We start from the raw sequence: 19,993 nt of genomic DNA, 5'->3' as shown, positions 1-19,993 counted from the left end.
ACCGTATCTGTGTTCTGTCTCCTCCTTAAAAGGAGTATCACTGTAAGGGTTCGGGGTCCCTCCTTCTGATTCATAGCCTTGTGAGAGCCTCATCACATTTTGCCACCTGATTGGTGCATGAAAGTACGTGACATTACCTTTTCCCTACTGAGCCTGATGTTGGCAGAAGATTGTACATTCATGTAGGACTAAAGTTGAAATTTAAAGTTTATTATTTATTGTCACATACATGTGTGAACAATGGAGTGAGAATCAGACTCGGAATTTTTTCATAGTATGATGCTGATTGAGAGAATGGGTTTTCAGTGCCTTTAAACATCATCATCAAACTCCAATTTCATCAAAATGAATTGAAGCACAACTAAATCAAAATACAATGGTTAACATCAAATCCCTCTTTAATTTGCATCCATTCACATGAAAATTAATACAATCAGAGAAAGCAATCACTTGATTACAAGGGTGCCTGTTCAGATGAAGGCTGCATTTGAAACTCAGACTCTAAATATACTGAATTTCTGCAACCATTCAAATAGAGTCAAACCCAGACCAGCGTTCCGCATAAGGGAAAGCAATAACTATGACCTCAGTCTGTTATTTTGGTAATGGGTAATTAGAAGGGGCTTGTTTCCGATTAGCTCCTAATGTTACTTACACAGGCCATTGGCTTGTTTCTGTGTATATTGAGTTATCCCTCAGTGAACCCCTCTCGCCATGGTGTGCTGCTGGAATAACTGGTTTGACTGTTCCAATCAAGCTGTTTGTTTTTGTCCTTGATCACATACACAATAATGACACAATCTCCATTATTCTTGCTTTTTAAACACAGTATTCATCACCTAATGCATGTTCCTGATTTGAGCCATCACTCCACTGAAACCTCCTGGGAAACTCCCAAGAGACAGTACTGATATTTCGTAGGAATGGGTTTAATTATTCTGTGAGGAAGTGACTGTGGTCATGCTTGCTTATTTATAGATAGTGTAACCCCTCTGCTTTCTTCTGTACACTTGATAATTGATTATATAAGGAACAATATACTAATATTGAAATATAAGGTCCTTAAAAAGCCCCCACAATTAACAAAAACATGTAATTTGTCTTGCCTTTCAAAATAACATACAGTATGAGCGTTTTATGATTTTGTACCATGATGGTTGCCAGTATAACATTGATACAAATTATTGATTTGAAAACAATAAATGAATAGATTAAAATATTCATAAGGGTGTCTGCTGATGATATGGTTAAGTTCTGGTTGAGTTTTAGCAATTAAATACACTCAGGGAACAACTGTCATATAGTCATACGCTATGTCCACTTAAACATCTATCCGACTCTTCCTCCTAAATCACGGCAAAGCCAATCTTCACTTCATTTAGTTTGTATAAATTTGACCAATTAAGTGCTTTTCCTGAACATATTTATTCCCAGCCTATTCTCATTCCCAGGGTGTCCCACGGTCTTTTGTGTTTGATACCATTGTTTGATACAAGGTATGCTTTAGCATCTGTATGAAACAACTGTAAACCTGCCAATGTGAGACGCTCAGAGCAAGTGCTCCAAAAGTAAAAACAAAAAAGTAATTGTCCTTAGAAGGGTAGGGTGGTAAATGGATCAAACAAACACAGGACTTTCACCCAGGAGACTGCAGTTTGTGTCCCATGTGTCACATGTGTCTTATTACAAACACATCTAATTTAACCCCATCCTCAGTTAACCACGTGTTCCCTGTGTTTAAAACAGTGACTATAGTGGAGCATTACAGTTTAATGCGTAGGGTAACCCAACGGCTCGACTCACTTTTGGAGTCAGATAGTACCCCCTCAGTGTAGCTGGGATTCTCAGCTGGTCAGGAGAGCGTGTGAAAATCTCTGTGAAAACTTCTGTGACATCATCTTCAGTGTGACACTCACTGAATCCTTTCAGTTAATTAAAAAATGGGGATCACTATTAATGGCCCGACCCAACATTAACCCAAACATTTCTGTCCAAGCCAAACCCGAGCCCAAACAACAGCAGCAGTTTTGGAACCAGGCCGGACTGAAAACTCAAATTTTGTTTTTATGTGTAATTAAGGGAGGAGTCAACCAGACCATGGAGCCGACCAGTGTTCTTGACTGTCAAATCTCTTAAACTAAATCTGTTTGAGATGATCACAATCAGATAAACTTGTTTTCTAACAACTTGGACCGCATCAGTGCGATGTTACAGTTGACAAGACAACCTGTGAGAGAAGAAAATAATACACTCGATCATTTAAAAAACTTCACAGTTGTTGCTGTTGTGATGCTCAGGAACTATTTTGTTTTCTTTTCCAAATTTTCCATCCTTTGCAGAATTAAATAAAAACTTCTGAAAGAGAATAAAGAATGTTCAGTTCAGCAACAATAGGGACAATATGAACTGTGTACATTATATTGACACACAATCGTCTCACTTTTTCTGAACAGAACAGGTTATATTTAGAGAGAAAGTATGCTGTATTTTTGATAAAGCCCCCCCAAAAAAGAATGAATTCCACCTACTGCCACTGGAAATAACACCAGACCTAGGCTGAGCTAAGCGTTGAGTCAGGCCTAATCGGCAGAGAATCAAAGCTCTATTGATAGCGTGGCTATTTAAAAATAGCAGTTTTTTTGAAGGATGTGACGATTCTAGTGATGAGTCTCTGACCAATCGGTGGTCTGCAGTGTTTTAACTCCATTTATTTGTGACTTTGACTCAGCTTTCTTGGAAGCTCAACTGAAGCGGTATTGAAAAAAGTAGAAGATTCCAGGTAACATCCACAAGTTTTGCTAATGAAAAACCCAAGAAAAATGCTTTCAAGCCAGTCAAGTTGATTTGGGCTGTGCCGTACCATGCAGTCCAAACTAACTCACCCCTGCAAAAAAGATGCTGCAATAACTCAGTTAGCAAGCAAACTAAATCATTCATTTAAAACAAAAATTTCACCCTTTGTCACTGTATCCTCATAAGAAAAAACAATCCTTGAAACCCATGGTAAAATACCAGCAAGCTTGAAATATCATTGTTATTGTTGTTATTTTTTCTTTTTAGCTCAGTGAAAAAAACACTCCACATTAGATTAATGAGTTCCAAATAATAATCTTAAACTGACCTACTTTGAACATTATTGCATTGTACACCTGAGAGATAGGAATAATATGAAGTGAAAATATTTTTGCAGCTGATATATCATATTTAAGATATCACAGCAGCATGCAGTCAGTGTTTATATTCAGCATCAGTTTTATTATATTAGCCTACGTGTTACCATTCAAACATATTTTAAATATAAGTGATTTAATGAACTGCCTGCAGACTTGTATAATAAAAGTAAAGAATTGCTGACAGTGTTGGTAACAATATTCAGAATTACAATGTTTGTTTAGGATGCACTCAAATGCCATGCCAGAGCTAAAACATAAAAGCATCTGCATGTCTTATGCCATCAATTGCTATACAGACGGGATCTGCTGTCATGTTCATCGGTGCTTGGCTACATACGATGTGACACAAATGGTGGCAGAGAGACCACTGCACAGCTAGCTGGGCGTCTGTGGTGAGCGAGTGGCACAGAAATAGGATTTCCTCTTGCACCAGATCTTTTGTTTCGGTTGAGTTGAAATCTGGCTTTACTTTTTGCAGGGGGTCATGAAACCCTTACTGGGTCCGATGGGTCCTTAGTGCCCACTCTTCACTCTCAGTTTGAGCCCACTTGTGTGACCCTTTGTTTTTAGACTTTTGAAAAAGTTTGTGATCAATAACCCAAAGTTAACTGTCACCTTAATTGGTTTAAACATTTCTATAGTTTAACTGTCAAATTTTGGGGGTTGGCGTTAAAGTTTAAAAACAGTGGTTCAATCCTCAAAAGTAGAAGGAACCAGGCTCATGCTCAACAACCATGCATGAGAAAGTGTGAACTATGCTGGCTGGATGACCTGTCAACACTATAGTCACAGCTTTCTGGCTCATGAACGCTGTTCTCATTATCAACAAGCTTTCAGCATAGCAGCTTTTATCTGCAGCTTCAGTCATGCTTTCACCCTGCTTCAGGTGTTAGAACAGCTTATCCAAAACCTTAGATTGTTCACTGAACAGTGAATGCAATACAGCATCAGAGAATACATGCATTTATTCATTTATTTAGACATCTAAGTGGATTGGGTTGATAATTCTCTGTAGGTTCATCCCTACAAGCAACCTGTTTCCCATTGTCTTATTGATTTCACATTGTCATTGATACATTTTTGATGTTGAAAAATATTAGTTATAGACACTTCAATGAATATTGCATTTAATGGTATATATTTATTTATTTGAGAAGTTTACTTGATTTAAAGGAGCTGAATTTAAAATACTGAATATCTGAATATCCGGGAAAAGGGAGTTTGGGGTCTTTGGTGCCCCCGCGACCCGATCCCGGATAAGCGGTTGAAGAGGAGTGATGAGCAAATATCAAGTACAGCCCCTTAAACCCTGTTGATCTGTCATTAAAATTAAGTCAGCATTCACAAAACGGAGCTAGAAATGTAATTTTTGTTCTAAAGGTAGATGTATACGTGGCCAACAGAAAGTGAACATGCACGCTGCTCTGATCATAATACACTGTCATGGATATCTCCAAGATGGCGCCCATTCATTGCAAAGAAAATTTCCTGCCCAGCACAAACACATTTTCTCCACTTCCTGGATTGTTTCTGCATTGTGTGGCCCACTGCACAGGTGCATTAACGGCTGACGTTTTTTATAGGAATTCTGTGGGTCAGAGTATTTTGGGCAGTGTGTGGACTTAATCTGGGTTTAAGACAAAAGGCCACAGAGCATATATGTACTCAGTAGTTGTATCCTACCATTAGATTATAAAAAATATATCTTCTGAGCAGCATGAATGTACTCTACATCCTAACAATTAGAATATGACATTTCATTTCACTCAAATAAAGTTCAGGGGGTCACCACAAACAGTAGGCCACAGTTAATACTCACAGTATTCACATTACTCAGTTTTTGTTTTTGAGATGGGAATGTTGAAATGTTAACCTGATGGTGGTGCTAAAGGGAAGATAAGGACCAAAATTGTTAAACAGGCATTGCGCTCCTTAGGCCCTGAATAGTTCAGATAAATAGTAATAAAAAAGTCTAAATGGTAAAATCTGTTGAACGTTAAATGTGCTTTATATGGATATTAAATCATATCCATTAAACTGCTGTTTATGTCTTAACTTCTTTCTTTACATTTTCTTTCTTCAATAAGCTAAGATAAGATACACCAAGTACACTTTGAATGTTATTTATGGACCCAGTGGGAACAGAAATTCCAGAAAATCAGCAGTGCTTCACAGGCTTCAGAAAGGAACTTTTCTTTGGTAGATTCTCAAATGCCTCCCCCCGCAGAGGGACTCATCTGTTCCTGATGTTACACACTTGTGCTTTGGAAACCTCTGTAACTAATGCATTACGCTAGTCTATCTGAAAAAATGCTGAGGGCTTCATACAATATCTATAGTAGATCACACTCTGCTGATAGTTTCAAGTAGATATTTACCAAGAAAACACATGATAACACATGATTATTATTACTGGAGAATATAATATGTTCTGCTGTACAGTATATCAAGGTTAGCACTGAGGTTCAACCATGTCTCATTGTTTTCAGCATTATTCATTGGTGTGCAAATATGTTACATGCAAGGTGTAAATCATGCTTATATATTTTGATTTGCTTTTTTATTTGATTGCTCACCTGTTTCTTTTTCACATTAGTAAGTTTGGACTAACCCTCAAATCCGGAGGTTGCCGCTTGAATAGTTATTCGTTATCCATACAGCAACAGTGACCAGCTTTGTTTATGGTTTGGTGCACATGCCTCTCTTCATGTAGGGGCAGGATTAGCTGATGTTGCAAGGTCATATTTATTGGGATTGACATGATCCTTATATCAACATTGTAATCTACAGTAGATTTATGAAATGTGAAATGTCTGATATATTACGAAATTAAAACCACAACAGGTGTCCAAATCGTTGTGTTTCAGGACGGATCACTGCAGCATATCCAAAATACTACTACTGTATATACTAAATACATATATCCAACTTTAAGAAATGTGCAGAGTGGTAAAAAGCTGTTGCACTTGAAAAATGGTTTTCTTGAACAGCTCTCTTTGCCTCTGTCTGTTAATGTAGTTTTATTCATATACAGTGGGCATCAATACTTAAATAAATAAAGATACCAATACCAAACATATATACACATCATAAAGAAAGCAAGTTGTTCCTGGGGAGTTATGTTCTGGTTCTCAGTTACATCACTTTGCAAATACAAATTGTAAGTATTGAACAGTCATAATTTAGTCTCAGGCAGACATGCAAATCAACCATATCAAACCATAAGTATTAGCTCAATAGCAATAAAGGACTTACATGTTCATTCATGCACAGACCAAGAAGGAAAGGTGTATAGGGCGGACTTTCCCACAATCATTATTTTAATAATAGCAGAAGTAGTGGTGACAGCACCAATATACTTTTTTTTTTATTTGTCTTTAGTCCAGAAGGGCAGTTCAGCCAAAGAGGCCAAATGCACAGTGTCTGTATCTGTCTGCATATCTTTGCCATGAAGATTTAATTAGCTACTGTGTGTGACTACAGATTTAGGTCAGATTTTTTTCTGAGACTTTGACTTAGTTCAAATAAAATGGGGATTTTCTCCACTTGTGCAGTTTTGCTGTTGGGTAAATCTGGGTTCCATAGACCCACATCCTGTTTCTAGCCTCCCTGTGAGAATTTAGAGCTGTGAGAAACAAAACAAAAAATGTATTGTCTTTTCTGCATATACACATGGCAGTTTATGATAAAGATCTCTTTAGCAACAGCAAATATTTTTGCACATCACTATCTCTACTGTGGATCTACTTTTGTTTATCTGCATTTGATTAAAAAATTGCACTTACTGAAATGTTGTGTGTGTGGCACATGTTAACAATCTGTTAGGAGTGTCATACTTGTTGGAGTGTATCTCACAACACTGCTGGTGATGTGTTGTGCAATCAATTACTATCGCATTTTCAAGTTTATGCCTTTGAGAATGTTGTGACGGTTGAGCTGCTGTTCTCTGTCATAACAGATAGGGCCAGAGTGGTTATTTGGTTCCCACCAACTGTCAAAGGCATGCTAGCAAAGGCCAGTGTTGCCTTGTTTCCCATCCACAAGCCCAATCTGTTCATAAGGTCACCCTGAGATCTTTTCAAACAGCCTTTAAAGTTACTCATTCACTCAAGCCGCTGAAGCCACAAAACTCATATTCCCCTTGTGAAAGGCACAATAAGTCACTGATGTTTGCAAGAAAAACAAACCATACTATTGCCGTATAAATCATTTGGGGGCTAGACTCCGTTTTGACACTATTACCGACTCCCAAAGGAGTTGAAGGTGCACGGGAAACCACAGTGAGATGGATAGTGTATTCCTTTTGTAAGCACATCATGTTTCAGTGCAACATGAAAAGACATCCCAAAGAGCAATAACTCATCTTAACAGTTTCCCACATGGCCCGTATGTCTTTGACATATCTAAAGAAGAGTGGTGATGATTACTAAATGGCCCAACTCCAAAGCCATATACAAAACACCCTCATCACACATGATAAAAACTCGATCTCTCTGTTGCCTTACAACAAAGGCTCCAAGTAAGAGGGTCCAACAACGAAACCTAGAACAACTCACTCCATGTCACTCAAAGCATGCATTGCTGTGCACACGTTTTCTGCATCTGTTATGACATAGATCATTAGTTTGAAAAGGAAACAAAGTTTTTGCGGATATTCAGTTAAATAAATAGTTAGATAAAAATGGGAAATAGGCGTAATTGCTGATTTTTTAATAGATGAAAAGATTAATGCCACTTTCATGTTATTCTTTGCCTAACCTACACAATCTTACTCCTTATTTCTAAACCTTACCAACCCAACCAACAAAGGCAACGAGTACTAGCCAATCAGAGGCAGAGAGAGGGTCATGCCATCATCAATGTAGGAAGGTCCAATAATGCTATTCTGTACAATAATTAGCCATGTGCTTCTGTTTGGGAGAATGTGTAGCTGTTTTCACCCATTCAGGCCAACCGGGTCATCGGACAGCAATGGGCAGTCCCCAAAATGGCCTGGTTCTGTCTGTAGGTAACAAAATACCAGCTCCTCTACATCTCACTCATTAACACATTAGATCTTATTTGTTAATCTGTACAAAGAAATAGACCAGCCCATAACATTTCACAAAAATGCGAATAAGCATTTTTCCAAAATCATCAACTCTTATCTTCACTGGGACACTGCCTGTCTTTTGGGCTGGACCTAACACGGACTTGTCTAAGCCCCCTCTGTTGCCACTTCACCTAGCCTCATGGAAAACATTCCTAAAAAGACCAGACCACTAGATAGCATATCAGATAATTTAACATAATGTACCATGAAAATCCAGAAGCTTCACTCTCCTATAGCTTTGTGTTGTTTTTTTTATTCTCACTCCATTTTGAGAACACCCATTTCTCAGACTGAGGCGCTCTCAGGGTAAACAGCTATACACAGACCGGCAGGTTGTTTGTTTCTAGACTGATATAATAAATCACATATGGCCGGTTGGCCTGGTTGGCCTGGTGGGCTGCTAGTTTAATTCTGGGAGCTGAACACAGTATTCCAGGATAACACTTCCAAGGTATCCTCGACAAAAGTGTTAGATTTTGTATCAAGCTTAAGTTCTGAACTGTGAAATAATATATAGCTATGTACAGCTGATGTGCATCAGCATGACATAACTCCAATTGCTTTGTAAAAAATGGGGAAAAAATCAAGTAAAAGGATGTAATCACCCAGTGAGAATGAAAAAGACTAAATATACACAGTACAAGGACCTTTGACGTGACTGCACAGGGAGTTTTTCTTCGACTCCATCTAAGACATCCCATAACATCAGTGTAGGATTACCTGGAAGCTCAGACTCTCTCTGTCACACTTTGTCCACAAAGTCTTTGATAAGCCCTTGTTTTTAGTTCTGGATAATGCACATATGGAAAGGTTTTATTGAGCATGGCATTGCATAAAACTGGATTTCCGAAAGAGGAGCCAACCAGTAGGAATGGGTATCTAATCAGGCAGGGTCAGAACCAACAGAGGCTGACTGAGGCTATTCTTTTCCATCACTGAGCACATCCAGTGTGCCCTCCGCAGTTTCATTTACAATTCAAATACATTCAGAACCATATGGTCTCCTGCTGGGATTGAAAATGCTCTCAATTGTCAAAGTGATAAAACTGTGTAATGCCTTGCTTTCCTAACATAAGGAGTGTAATGAGGGTTGTGTTCAAACAAGAATCCCACGGTGGTGTCTCAAATATTCATACCACACATTGTGATCCAGATTAATTTCCCAAACTTTCACTTGAACTCCTGCTCACACAGTGTGTTGTAACTTGAAAGTCTCACCTGTGGTTGTACTTGTAGAGTCCTTCCAAAGTTGCTTGTTTTCACAAGTGTTGTGCATGCCTCAATGCTCACCCACCTACCATGTAAATATGTAACTGTCATGCCACTTTGTCTATCATTTATGTGGTAGAATTTGGCATTTTATCACTTAGAAATATTCAAGTGACTATAGATAAAGGACTCCATGTTAGACTCATCTGCATTGTCAACCTATATTGTTATCACTATGTATGAAAACAGATAAGTGCCTTCTACAGTACAGTACCTCTCCAAATAGAAAGTTTTAATCTGCCCATACTGAATTAAAAAATTACATCATGGTGTGTTAAGTGTTACAAATAGATGGATAAAATAAGCTACCTCTATTCTTTGTGAAACTATTACAGTTTGACAGCAAAAATGTTTTTATGCCAAAGTCTCAACCTCATATGCGCAGTTAATAGAGTAGTTACAATAGAGAATAAGTTTGCCCCCTTGAAATGCTGCCTTCACTGACTGTCCGAACCATTGCATTTGCTGACTTAGATCAAGTGAAGAGCACGATGAGATATTTTAAATGTGATATTGTTATGATAAAGACCATGTCTCTGATGTCATAAATAGGAAATACATCTTTGGCATATCGCATAATAGACTCATAGTGCAGCTTTATATTTATACTTAAAAGGTCTAACTTTTAGGTCATAGGTTTTTGCGACAATCAACTAATGCTCTCGTTTTCATTTTGCAGTTCCGCAGCAATGTTGTTTCTCCTTGAAAAGTAAACTAAAGCATTTATATTAGGGTTATATTTTGTATATTATTACTTACAAACATTTCTAAACTTTAAAGTATGCCATTACGAGGCGAACCTGAAGGCACCAAAAGTCTCGGTCAATTAGTGGAGTTTAGACAGTGAGGAGAACTTGTGGTCGGTCTATGAGCACTCAACCAATGACCAGCTAAAAACGCCCCACTGCTCCGACTCAGATCTGCGGGGGTGGGGAGTCAAGAAGTTTGGATTTGGACTTTGAAAACCATGGGATTCGAGCTGGACCGCTTCAAGGGGACCGTGGACCCGGATTTCAAATGCAACTTGTGCAATAAAGTCCTAGAAGACCCGCTTACGACTCCGTGCGGTCACGTTTTCTGCTCCGGCTGCGTGCTGCCCTGGGTCGTTCAACAGAGCAGCTGCCCCGTCAAATGTCAGCGGATCTCCACCAAAGAGCTGAACCACGTACTGCCTCTGAAAAACCTCATCCTGAAGCTGGAGATCAAATGTGACAACCACGCGAGGGGCTGCGATGCGGTGGTGAAGCTGCAGCATCTGGCCGAGCACGCCGAGATGTGCGACTACTCCCAGGCGAAGTGCAGGAATAAAGGATGCAACGAGGTGCTCAACCTTGGGGACATGGATGCTCATATGCGGGAGACGTGCGACTACAGACCCGTGGGGATATGCGAGAGCGGCTGCGGATTGATGGTCTCTCATAAAGACCAGAAATTAAACAGCCACTGCTGCGTGCGAGCCCTGAAGGCGCACAACAGCGCGCTGCACTGCAAAATAATCAGCCTGGATAGAGAGTTCAAGAAGCAGACCATTAAAGCCAACAAGAGGGAGAAGTCACTCCTGGCACAACTTTCCGCCGTGCACAGCGAGCTGCAGATGACAGCTTTGAAATATCAGAAGAAATTCACCGAGTACAGCGAGAGGATCGACTCCCTCACCAAGACCGTGGTTTTCTCCTTCAAGGTAAGCACTGTTTCAAGCAACTCTCCCCCCTCTCATCCACACAGTTACTTCCCCATGTCACTGAGGGGAAATCTGCATTCTAGTCGTATAAAATGCATCGAAATATGTTTCTGGATTATTCATAAAAGCCCAATCCTTAAATGTAATGCAACATTTATATTTGACCCATCCTAACTGACATCCTGCTGTACAACTGTTTCAGGGCCAACTTCATATCCCTCTCAACATGTTTGCTTGCTCAGTTTGCTGCACCTCCAGGGTGTTGTTTGGCTATTTTTTTAAAACTACACCCTTGGAGAAAATTCAACTTTTTTTTAGTTTTAGTTTTAGTTCACAGGAGTCCTACAGTAAAGCTAAGAAGTTTGTTTTTTCACTGTCTGTTTTGAGACATGGATGTCAGCTGTGCCTCTGGCCAGCTGGCAGTCAATGGGGGAGGGCCAAATATTTACTGCAGTTCTGTACACATCAAGAGCCAGGTTGCACTTATATTGCCTCCTCTCAGCATGCTTGTTTGAGGCATTCTGTCATCGGGTGTTCGCCCTTTACCCGAGTAAATCATAACAAATTGGATGTAGTAGAGTTTACTGGCACCAGAGTTGCATGAGTTTGGTTGCAGACTTTTGAGGGTCTAGAAGTCCAAGTAAAAGATATAGAACTGTCTGATCACTGGTTAATATTGTATCTAATTAACAGGCTCCTATTGAGCAGAACGTTCAAGAACCCTGGTGTAGCTAAGGGTGCTTTATGGTTGAAATTTAAAAAACCTAATGCTTCCTGTAAAGACCATTTATGAACATCATAAAGGATGCTGGGGTTCACAAGTCAGTTAATGAATTGAATTAGTGTATGGTGGTTGCACTGCTGCTGTGATCAGCAGAGGGGAGTGGTCCCACTGTAATCAGGCTTAAGGCCTTAGTTATAAAATTTGAAGGAGGAGCTTTTGATTGGGCACATACTGCTGACAGGGTTACATAAAGTGATGTGGATGAATAGGAACCTTAATGGATGTTGTCCTTTAATTTTACACCTCTTAACTCCTTATTTTTTTCTCACATATGACCGCACATTTTGTTTAAGTGACATCTGTCAAAGACTTATTTTTTGGTCTTTTTTGCTGGGTAGTTTCATTTCTTTATTATGGGCTCAGTTCCTGGCAGAATGTTTTCCGGTAGACTGGTAAATTGTGCATCAAAAGCAATGATGCAGAGAAATGGTGAAATCGCTCATGCTGGTATACAGAAGCTAGTTTGGCCTGTAGCACAGCTGGTTATAATAGTTCATTTGACGGTGAAATTTCAGTCTTAGCACTATGATATATGTTCAGTGTATTAGCTCTACCAATGTTAACAGAAAAAAGACATGGGTTTTGTTCTGGAAAGAGAAGAAAAAACATTTTGTGGCTAATGTGTTTTTTAATTATATTTTTTTAAAGGCTCATTCATTGGGTCCAGTCAAGCAAAGAGGCAGGTTTGTTTAGTGGGAGAACTTCAATACACACATGGCAATATGAAACAGAGCATCACAAGTGGGATTAGCTGTCGGAGACGGGCGACTTTCAGACGGCCACTGAAACCCTCTCAGAGCCTTACTTTCTATTTGTGATTTCATTGATCAGTTGTTATCGGTTCTGGTGACATTCATTGCCTATTAAGCTCTCATAAGTGATATTTTTACTTTTCAAAGTAGGAAAAGTGACTTTCATGATGGCTCTGTTCCTTTGAAGCCATGCTCTGAGGCAGCTTTCACAATGCCATGAACTCAGGACAACTAAATGGAGTGCATCCGTTACTAGCCATGTTTCACAAATTCATACTTCTATGGTGAGAAGTGTCTGATGCAGATTTGTTGTGACATATTTCTTCCCCGAATCACTGTCAAAGAAGCAATATAGGCCCATGATTATGGGTAACCTACTTAAGTTTGTTTTTGTGTCTCCGTCGCTCCCTTGGCTTAGTCTTTCAGAGCCAGATGGATGAATTTAATGTCTTCTTTTAATACCCAGACAGAGACTGTGAGGGAGATCAGGATGACCTGGCTATGTGGAATAACTGACTTGAGTTTCCAATAATAGTCCTTAATACTTCAAACTTTCTTCCGTGAGCCAGCCAGAGCAATAAAACAAAGTAAAAACAAAAAGCTCAGATCTTTTGCTGGTTTACTTCAGTCCTGCTAGAATTGCTGTCACACTTTCCATTCAGCCCCAAATGTCTATTTTGAACCAAGCTCCTCTTCCGCTTCTGTGAATGAAAGTGTCTGTGCTACTTGATGCGATAAAGAGTGTGTATCAAAATCACAAGACATCAAATAGATTGATCCTCCATTGAATTAGATTTAGGTAATCATGGGCTCAATAGGATGAGGCTAATTGTGGTCTAACTTTAAAGCATGAATCAGTGAGATAATTTTACAGAATAATGTAGCCCATTAGTTATCTCAAAGACATGGGTGCCAATTGAATATGACAGAGATCACATTAATAAAAAGCTATCCAGAAGTTATTGAAAGCATGAGTTTGGGCTATTCTATTTTGAAGTAACCCTTCAAAGAAAGACATTGATTAAGCTGCTGCTCCCTTTGTATTCCTACATTAGTTTTACTGATAATCATCTAATTAATTTGAAATCTACCATTTAACAACCTACACAATCCGAAATTCCCATAACAAGGTGACACAAGGTCCCTTCTTAAAAGGGATAGTTTTTAGTTTTTAGTTGCTAAGGATGGGCACGCCCCCTGTTTGGAGAAGCACAGAGGATGCTAAAAATTGCAATACTGCTGTAGTATTTTAGGCACCTTAAAAGGCCCACTTAAAAATATCTATATCTGATTAAGTGTACGCTCTATGTAGAATATTTTCACCATTTTATTTTGCCGTCAGACAGCCCAGTTTAAGTTTATGCAGAGGGAGGAAAGCCTTTATCAATGCTCTCGAAATAGGCACCAGACTACACTGACAAAAACAGTCACTGTTAAAGGTTGTGTTTTGTAGCAAAGCTTTTGCTTCAGATGCCTTCTCTGTCCACAGCAGCTTCCTTTTCGGGACTCCTGTCTGCTTCTCCAAACTGGGGGCATCTAATTTAGATTACACTGTCTATGAATAAGTACCTCATACAACCCCACTTCCAAAAATCAGAACTATCCCTTTAATGACAGGCCAATAGTTCATGAATCAATATTTTTCTTTTTAATTCTGCAGTACAGTGCCTACACTATAATTAGATATACTATTCAAGAGGCACACAGACGAAGCAGTTTGATGCAGGACAGACTTGGAAAGTGTGACTAGTGCTGAGGTGAAGGCTTGCTGTAAGTGTGCCAAGTTACCACCAGTTTCACTGCCAGTTTGCTCTCTTTCCTCTGTAACAAACTGCCCCATTCTTCTTTCCCCCATTAACGTCAATGTTAAACGTTTGTTTACTTGACATAGCTTCCATGTGTTTCCCCTTAAGTGATGTCAGTGTGATCACGTTTTGCATTTAAGGATGTTAATAATGAAGGTTATCATTTATCACCTAGGCATACCTTTTTGTTTTAGTAAATGCACAACTTCCTGAAGAGAGTCACTTAATTCTTTGGGATTAGAGCTTTCTGTTGTAGAGTGTTCACAGATGTGGAAGAAACACTCCTTAATTACTCTCAGTTCATTTTAATGGCTCTTGCAGACAAAATGTAAAAACACCTTTAAAATACATCCAATTTGTATTGAGGCTGTGGCAGATTCAGTATAACTTTAGTGGGTGACATAGCCGGTTATTTTTTTCTTTTTTTGGTCAACTCAGTTTTCACTCAATGCCCAACTGTCTTCTTGTTGACAGTAACGGCTGTAGTCACTTTAATGTGAAAGCATGTGTCGCTAATGCTGCCGTGACACACTGCAGGAGCGCACATTCCTGAATGGCCTGACATGCACATGATGGTCTTCTTAGAATATATGGCGGTCAGGACACTGTACATGCCAAGCTTTATATTTAGTCTCTCTATGTCACAGCATACTGGAGTGGCAGCTGAAATTATGTTACCTCATAACTCCCTTCTAAGTCCTCCTTGAAAAAAACAGATTAAGCGCTGACTCCGCAAATTTCCCAGAGGTTTTCATGTCATGTTGCCACTAAGTAAGAGGTCCTTTGGTGTATTAATTTACATAGGACAACAGTTTGTGAGAGGAAAGGGCTGTTGGATCTGTAGACTGGTCACTGCTGGGTTTTGGGCTGGCTAATCCTCGGAGAATGGTGAAGGTTAGGGCTGAACAATTTGAGGAAAATATTCAATTGTAGATTTTCTTTTTTACCCATTCAATTTTAGACCTACAGTTTAAAAAAAAAAAAAAGATCATTTGAACCAAGCGTAATCAGAAACCTGCGTATCTTTTTTCTAGATTAATTGGACCAGATGAAATAACACAGTATCCTATTGTTGAGGTCCTGTGAGAGATCTTTCTTTCATTCTTCCGCAGACAACCCTATGTTCCCAGGGGTCCTTGTTGTAAGAGATTGGTAAGGACTAACTTGCCACTGTGGAGATAAAGTATCAGTGACAAAATCAATCAAAGGCAAGAAAACGGTCTTGCCAGGCAATTTGAGAGTTTAGGTTTCAAGGATTCAGTCAGCTATAAACTGTAGGTAAGGGATTTCAACATAGTGACCCAGGGAAACGTGCATTGAACATTTGATCTATGGAAAAAAAAGATTGATGAAACATAAAATGCTTTGAAAGATCTCTTTAAAATTTCATATTAAGAGTATATTGAGTGGGGGAACATACCGTAGGATCCTTGGAACATAGATAAGCTCCCCTTAAAGTTAGAGAAAAGTCAAATTTTAAATTTTGCTAGTTTTATACAGAAAAACTGAACAATTTAGCCCATTCGTTAAGATATTACATGGTAAACATGACATCACTCATTAACATTCAGATATTTTTATTAATAGCAGTGGCGTTCCATTTATTAACTACAATATCCGAATAACAACGCCTGATGATACTTGACAGCTCAGTACTGTAGCTGCTTAAGCTAGCGTTAGCTTCACACAGAACCCGAGCCCCGCAGGCTAAGATTCAGAGCTTTTTGAGTGATTCACTTTAAATATTTATATATATAATAGATTAACCATGAGATTCCAACAGCTCTGTCCACTAGCTCTCTGTAATTTACACTCAATAACTACAGAGCTAATGTTATCTGTTGGCTACCTGTCTGTCTGAGTTAGCTGGCTAGCTAGAATGTTTCACTCTTTTGGTCTTTTTGTGTGCCGAGTGATGCTATCTTTCGCCAAAATAGTCTTTGGCTTAATGTTAATAATGCAGACATAGACACACAGAGAGCTTACTAACTAGAGAACAGTTACATAAGTTCAGTCTCTTTTTGTGTGACTTACTCACAGAAGTAACAACAATTAGCTAAACGTGTGTAGAAAATGCCAGCTGTGTGTTTAAAATTTAATTTTCCTACTCCTTGCAAGAAACTGTAAACTAATATAATTTAGCTCTTGCGATTTGGAAGTCACAGTGTTTCAAACTGTGATTGTGATATGAAACCAATTAACTATTTAGCCCTAGGAAGGATATGAATAGAGAGATTCTATCGAGACAGAGGTTTATCTGTTAGACTGATAGTGTGAAGGATGGTATTAACTTTCTTTTAGCCATACACCTTGTTCTGTTTGAAATTATATGTAGCCTATTTGAATAGGCTCTTTAAGTACCCAGTTGAATAATTGTGTCACTAACCTGGAGTTAATATTGGATTATTATGTTATAACCTACTGCCATCTCTTTGTACACGTGTCTCCTCTTTGTCTGTCTTTCTGTAGGAAGGTGAGACTAAAAGCATGACGGTTGTCCTTCTTCGTGAGGGCGGATCTCTGGGTTTTAACATCATAGGAGGAAGGCCATGCGCGGTAGGTTGAAAGTCGAGTGTCTCGGAGGTTTCATCTCCCCTGGTGAACAGCCAAGTGTCATATGGCAACCCAGGAATGAATAGCACATACTTGAAGCACCACAGGCTTTCTCTGTACTGACTGACACAGCTTAGACAATCATACATGTGTTTTCTAGTCTGCGGATAGATGAACCGCATCTATCAAGTTTTATTGTGTTTATATATTGGTCTGGTTTAGCAGATTTGGCCTTACAGATTAAAAAAACTATAATTACTTTTATGAGAGTTAAATCTGGGATTATGGCTTAGGCCGCAGTTGTTTTGTCTCTAATTGAGGGGATTTTGGTGGTGAGGTAAACACAGAGGAGAGAAAAGGGTCTTTCATCCAGGCTTGAACCTTTCACAGCCACTATGTTTTCTGCCTCTGGGCTCTAAAGTGAAAGTCATTAATGATGCCACACGCTCCACTGAGTGAAGGGTTGAAAATATCTCAACACTGGTTACAACTCTATCTTCCCTACAAGGAGCTTCTTTCTGCAGTGGAGGTGCTATTGAAATGACATTCCCTGTGTCTGTTTCATCAGGACTGTAGTCGACTGTTACAGGGCTGTTTTTCCACTGCCACAGTGACGCATTTTTCTGCAGCGACATAGATTATCATAGTAAAACTTTTATAGTGGGAAACTATTAAAAAGATCTACACATAAAAAGCAGTATTTCTTACTGGAGTTTACAGTCTCAGTAGATTTGCAGCCTTTCTCGCTGCTGTGACAGAACCATGTATCAAACCCAACCATAAGAGAGCAGAGATAATACTTGGCTTTCGCTTTCCCTCAAATCAGCAGTCTGTGTAAGAAGCTATTCATTAAAATAGAAATAGCTAATATCCCTTTAGCCTTCGACACATGTGCTTCATGTGGCGGTTATTCTGGCTTGACTTGGTAAGAGCAATCAGCTGCCAGAATTTGTGGTCTCTAGAAGGGCTAGTTTGTCTACAGCTCTGGGGTAAGGCAGTGAGCTTGTCAAAAAATTAGTAACAAAGCATTGCTGTGTTATCACTGCACACGATGCCCCTGGTATAGGAAGCAGACCAGAAATAATTAATTAGAGTTAATGCTTTGATGTCTGAGGTTTCGTCACGTTTCCCATTAAATTGTAGTTGTGTTGCTGAGCAGAGCCGAGTGTAGAACACATTTTGTGTGATTTTAAAGAGAGTACTAAGAGAGATGCTAGCACTCTTAGCTCTAACTCTGGGATCATGGCCACTGTGTTAGACGTAGTCTACCTCATGTCCAACCAACACCACATTTAGAATCTTTTGCGGCCAGAATTGTCCCTTTGAGCTGGGGGAGCATCTGAAGTTAAAGCTAACCCTTAAGTCCACACACAGAGTTAAAGAGTTGGTAAACCCAAATTACTGCCAATGAAATGTCTTGCTTCCTATATGAAAACTGCCGGTGAAATCTTTGGATGAGTAATTGGTTCAGTTATTTGAGCAGCACAAACCAAATTAATTTCATCTCCATTTTATCAGGGTGGCAGCAGAAGTCTATACAGCTCAGATGATAAATTCTGTTTTTCTTATTTGGGTGAACTGACCCTCTAACTTTGGAGCCTCGCAAAACATATTTGGTTGGTGTGGACAGAGTTCACAGTGTTTCCATGGTCAAAGCAGTGTACTACATTTTATTGAGAGATTTATTGAACACTTACTTTGTTTAGATGTCGGAACTAAATGTTGTTGTGAATTTTATCAGAAATGAGTTTGCCACAATTTTCCTTAACAATGCACTGATTGTTTTTTTATTGTCCAGGCATTAACTGCAATCTATTCTATAGGACGACAATGACAGCACTTCGAATGAAGGGATCTTTGTGTCTAAGATCATCGAGGAAGGTCCTGCGGACAAGGAAGAAGGCCTTCAAATCCACGACAGAATAATAGAGGTATGTGGCCTACACTGTAGTGGAGATGGGGAAGTTGGATTATGTGACAGCTGTTGTCTGCCCTATAAAGATGACGACAGCAAGGAAGCATGAACCCACTCAATATTTATGTTTCTGTGACCTATGAAAATGAAACTAAAAGCTTTTATTTTGGGCTTTTTTTTTCAGCTCAAGAAAGTAAATCTTGCAGACAGTAAATGTTTCAACATATACTTATACAGATCAACACTCAGTCAAGGGTTTGTTAAGTGGGGTATTGCTGTAGATATAGCGATTAAACCTGAGGCAAGGCTGTCCGTCTTTGGTTTTACTTAGTGAAAAAGAGTCCTGTGTTGTCTTCCCAGCTGACAAATGTCTTATGACAGAGCTTCCGCATAGCATCCTCCTCTCTCTCCTTTAAACAGAATCTTGTGTGGAAAGGCCAGCTAACCCGGAGGTCAGCTTGAGGGATGCGTTGAAAAACTCCGCATCACAAAGGTTGCTTTTACAACACACTTGTCAGGCAGAATCTTACACAATGGCTGCATTGAACGAAGATGTTTGTATGATTTACAAGTGTATGTTACAGCGCGCCGCAAAATGACAAATATGGTTTGTCACAGGCTTTATTGTCAAACCTCAGTGAAATTGCCCAGAGCATTTTGACTGGCACATTGCTCACAAAGATGTTTGTGGAAAGTGTTTACAAGAAAAGACGACATCTGGACTGCGTTGATCGCTCTATCCTGTCATTCATGCAGTCGATATAAAAATGCCACAAGTCCTCCGGCACAAGCTTCATGAGCTACGGTTTTGAATATGTGGTTGTAAGTACGGTAACAATATAACTAATATGTGACATGTTAGTTTTCAGTTATAATCTCTCCCAGTAACACAATTAAGTGTATCAAAGCTCTCTGCAACTTGACAACAAAGGGCAGGTTGTATCAGCGATCCAGAGACTCCAAGTGGGC

The 19,993-nt window shown here is 39.3% G+C and overlaps 1 protein-coding gene across 1 annotated transcript in view; it reads left to right on the top strand.

The window, feature by feature from the left end:
• The first annotated feature begins 10,443 nt into the window (after window positions 1-10,443).
• pdzrn3b (PDZ domain containing RING finger 3b) overlaps window positions 10,444-19,993 on the top strand; it is a 103,414-nt gene continuing 93,864 nt past the window's right edge. The window contains exons 1-3 of the mRNA XM_083938387.1: window positions 10,444-11,215; window positions 17,026-17,112; window positions 18,933-19,040. Coding sequence (XP_083794513.1) covers window positions 10,502-11,215; window positions 17,026-17,112; window positions 18,933-19,040 — 909 coding nt within the window. The 5' untranslated portion in view covers window positions 10,444-10,501. The remainder of the gene's footprint in view (window positions 11,216-17,025; window positions 17,113-18,932; window positions 19,041-19,993) is intronic.

Source organism: Echiichthys vipera (genome assembly GCF_963691815.1).
Source record: "Echiichthys vipera genome assembly, chromosome: X".
NCBI classification, from domain to species: Eukaryota; Metazoa; Chordata; class Actinopteri; order Perciformes; family Trachinidae; genus Echiichthys; species Echiichthys vipera.
Note: the sequence above shows the minus strand (reverse complement) of the source record. Positions and strands in the feature narration are given on the sequence as shown.